General features: G+C 55.9%; 1 protein-coding gene across 1 annotated transcript; it reads left to right on the top strand.

The window, feature by feature from the left end:
* Positions 1-371: 371 nt before the first annotated feature.
* Positions 372-1,208, top strand: PLEKHF1 (pleckstrin homology and FYVE domain containing 1). Its single transcript, XM_007946740.2, has one exon. The coding sequence runs from the start codon at positions 372-374 to the stop codon at positions 1,206-1,208; it is 837 nt and encodes a 278-aa protein (XP_007944931.1).
* The last annotated feature ends 2,242 nt before the right edge of the window (positions 1,209-3,450 follow it).

Below are 3,450 nucleotides of genomic sequence, written 5' to 3'. Positions count from 1 at the left end.
AAATGAGATAATGCTTGGTATGGAGGAAGCACTCAGGTGGTGGAAACCATTGGGTTCATTGAGTGAGTGGTTGGGTTGCAGGGTCAGTGAAGATTTGGTTTGGTTAGTGGTTGGATGGGGTTGCAGACACTCAGATGTGGCACCCATTGTTTGGTGCATGCATGGTCTTTTTTCTTTTCTTTCTTTTTGTTTAAATTGTGGTTCATAGGGTGGTCTTGCTGGACTGCAGTAGGGTGATAAGTTGGTTACGGGTTGTTTGGTTTGGTGGATGGGTGGGTGGGTGGTGCTGGTGTTCTGATCAGCCAGCTGTGCCTGGGCAAGCTGATGCCTCCTTGTCTGCCTCTCCCTCTAGAGCCCAGCAGCCAGCAAAGATGGTGGACCACCTGGCAAACACGGAGATCAACAGCCAGCGAATTGCAGCTGTGGAGAGCTGCTTTGGGGCATCGGGGCAGCCACTGGCCCTGCCAGGCCGCGTGCTGCTGGGCGAGGGCGTCCTGACCAAGGAGTGCCGCAAGAAGGCCAAGCCACGCATCTTCTTCCTCTTCAATGACATCCTGGTGTACGGCAGCATCGTGCTTAGTAAGCGCAAGTACCGGAACCAGCACATCATTCCACTGGAGGAGGTGACGCTTGAGCCGCTTCCCGAGACCCTGCAGGCCAAGAACCGCTGGATGATCAAGACGGCCAAGAAGTCCTTCGTGGTGTCGGCTGCCTCCCTGACAGAGCGCCAGGAGTGGATCAGCCACATTGAAGAGTGTGTGCGGCGGCAGCTGTTGGCCACGGGCCGCCAGCCCACCACAGAGCACGCGGCACCCTGGATCCCTGACAAGGCCACGGACATCTGCATGCGCTGCACGCAGACACGCTTCTCAGCACTCACGCGGCGCCACCACTGCCGCAAGTGTGGCTTCGTGGTCTGTGCTGAGTGCTCCCGGGAGCGCTTCCTCCTGCCGCGGCTCTCATCCAAGCCCTTGCGCGTCTGCAGCCTCTGCTACCGCGAGCTGGCCGCCCAGAAGCTCAAGGAGGAGGAAGAGCAGGGCAGGGAGCCCCTGGAACAGCCAGTGCATCCGGCCGGGGCTGTCTTAACAGCATCCAGTGGGGACGACGACGACTCGGATGAGGACAAAGAGAGTGGTGGGGATGGTGACTGGCCCAGCCACGTGGAGTTCTATGCCTCGGGCATCTCCTGGTCGTCCTTCCACAGCTGACCCCAGGCCTACAGGGACTTACTAGTCACATCTACATCCGAGTAAATGCACTGCCCCAGCCTCATGAGGATGCAGCGTCCAGAGTTCCCACAGTTCTTCAGTGTCCCTCAAGGACACTGCATGGGTGGGCACAGTGGACATTAGCAGCCTTCTAGTCCCACTTCAGGCTGTCATCTTTCCATCAGTAAACCCAAAGCACTTAGGCTCTATAATGCTCATTTCTCAGCCTTATAGATTATAACTAAAGCGGCACACAACCCCTTGAATCAGATGACCCCTGGTAACCTGGGCATACTGGGGACCGACCAGAGGGGCCTGGAGCCCAGAAGGAAGACAGAGGACTGGAGTGGGAGTCCTTGCTCTCTGAGGCTTCCCGTCTGGACAAGCACACCCCAGGGTCAAGCATGAGTCCTGGAAGCTTGCAGGAAACCAAGGCCTGCCTGTCCACTGTGCTGGGGTCCACTCACCTGCCCTGCTGGTCCAGCCAGTCCTCACCCAGAACCACCTGCTGCAGGCGCCCCCAGGCCCAGGGGACTGCAGCCTGAGCCCCCACTGCCCAGGTGGCCTTTGAGGACTTGGCCTCATCTCCAATCTCTCCAGGTATCAAGGCTGCCTCTGGGATCTGTGGTCTCTCACAGCAGGTGGCAATAGCACTGTTTTCTGTTAGGGTTCCTGCTTGCAAGTGATAGAAACTCTCCCTACGCTGACTTAATAAAAAAGGAAGATTATCGACTCAGGTGGTTGGAAAGTATGGAAGTGTTCCTGCTGATCAGGGTCTCGGGCAGGGGCTGAAGCAGTGTGGCCAAGATCATCTCTCCCTCCTGGTCTCACAGATCTGCTGCCCTTCAGGTGGCCCCCACGTTCTGCCCTTGTCACGGTGGCAGCAGCTTTGGGCTTTACACTGTCAGACTAGGGTTCAGCAGGGGAGGAGCAGGAGTCCAGCCCATCCCCTGTACCTCATAGGCTGTAAACCCTGAACTATCCCTGTGTCCGGGGGGACTGGGAGGTGTGGATTAGCCAGCCTGGGTCCTGGATGCCCTGCACACCCTGTGGGAGGAGAGGCCCCAGTGGTTAGACTGCATGTCTGGTGCATGGGTCCTGCATGGCAACACTCAACAACTGCCCACCATGCTGGGTGTTGTGGGAGACAGGTGTCCATGCCATACCTTGGCTAGGTTTCCCAATGATGTAGCCCCACTGGGGTGCTGTGGCCATGGACTGGTGCCTGCAGCTGTTCACTTTGGTGTGGGTTATCTAAGTAGTTGGAAGAGGAAGGAATAAAGAAAACCAGGAGCCCCTTGTCTGGCCCTGCCTGGGGCCTTCACGTTTAAAGCTCTTTCATGCAACCCCTGCTTGGGTCACCCTGAGGATGGATAGTGTTCTGGTTACCTAGTGCCACTCTGACAAGAATATATACCAAAGATGGGATGGCCTTAACAAACAGGAGTTTATTCTCTTATAGTTCAGGTGGATTTAAGTCCAAGTTCAAAGTGCCAGGCTCTAAGAGCTGGGTGAAAGCCCCTCAGCTTTGGGCTTCAGCTCTGCTTCCAGTTCCCAGCCCACTGAAGCTAGAAGCTTTTCTTCACTCAGACAACTGCTGGCTGCTGAAGCTGCCAAGCCCAAGGTTGAGAAGTAAAAAGGCACAGTCCCAATGTTACCAAACCACACGGCAGGCCATTTAAGTCCATTGTAAGCCCCCACGTTGGCAGAGCATGGCAGGCTGCTGCTGAACAATGACACGGCTACATGCAGGGTCCAACCGTGCCATAAGCTAGAGATCATTCCCAAAGCTGCTGCTTATATATGGGAAGCAGACCACAAACCCAAAGGCAGCTACTCACTGCTCACAGTAGATTCCACCATGGAGTTGATTACCAGTCTCATCATGGGGAATACTAACTACATCCAGCTGCCCAGCCACTTAATCAGGCCTAGCCAAGTTGACACAAAAACATAACCACTATAATTCCACCCCTTGTCAACTTGGCACCTGTACAGATCTTCAATGGGTGGTATCTATACAGGTCTCTCTCACTGGGTGGCTCCAGTCCCCCAGTTCCCCTAAGTGGTGACCTCACCAATTGGCCTGGTGGGCCCTGTTCCCCTGCCTCTTGGGCGTGACAGCCCCACCCCCTCTCTCTTGGGCAGTGGCTATGGCTCCATCCCACTGGCTCACATGAACGAGCAGCCCCACACTCCAGAACCAAGTTGGTGAAGGCCTGGCTCTTTGACTCCTAGGGGG

Source organism: Orycteropus afer, unplaced genomic scaffold, assembly GCF_000298275.1.
Source record: "Orycteropus afer afer isolate SDZICR_OR568_19922 unplaced genomic scaffold, OryAfe1.0 scaffold00009, whole genome shotgun sequence".
Taxonomy (NCBI): Eukaryota; Metazoa; Chordata; class Mammalia; order Tubulidentata; family Orycteropodidae; genus Orycteropus; species Orycteropus afer.
The sequence above is the reverse complement of the archived record's forward strand: the minus strand, read 5'-3'. Positions and strand labels throughout refer to the sequence as shown.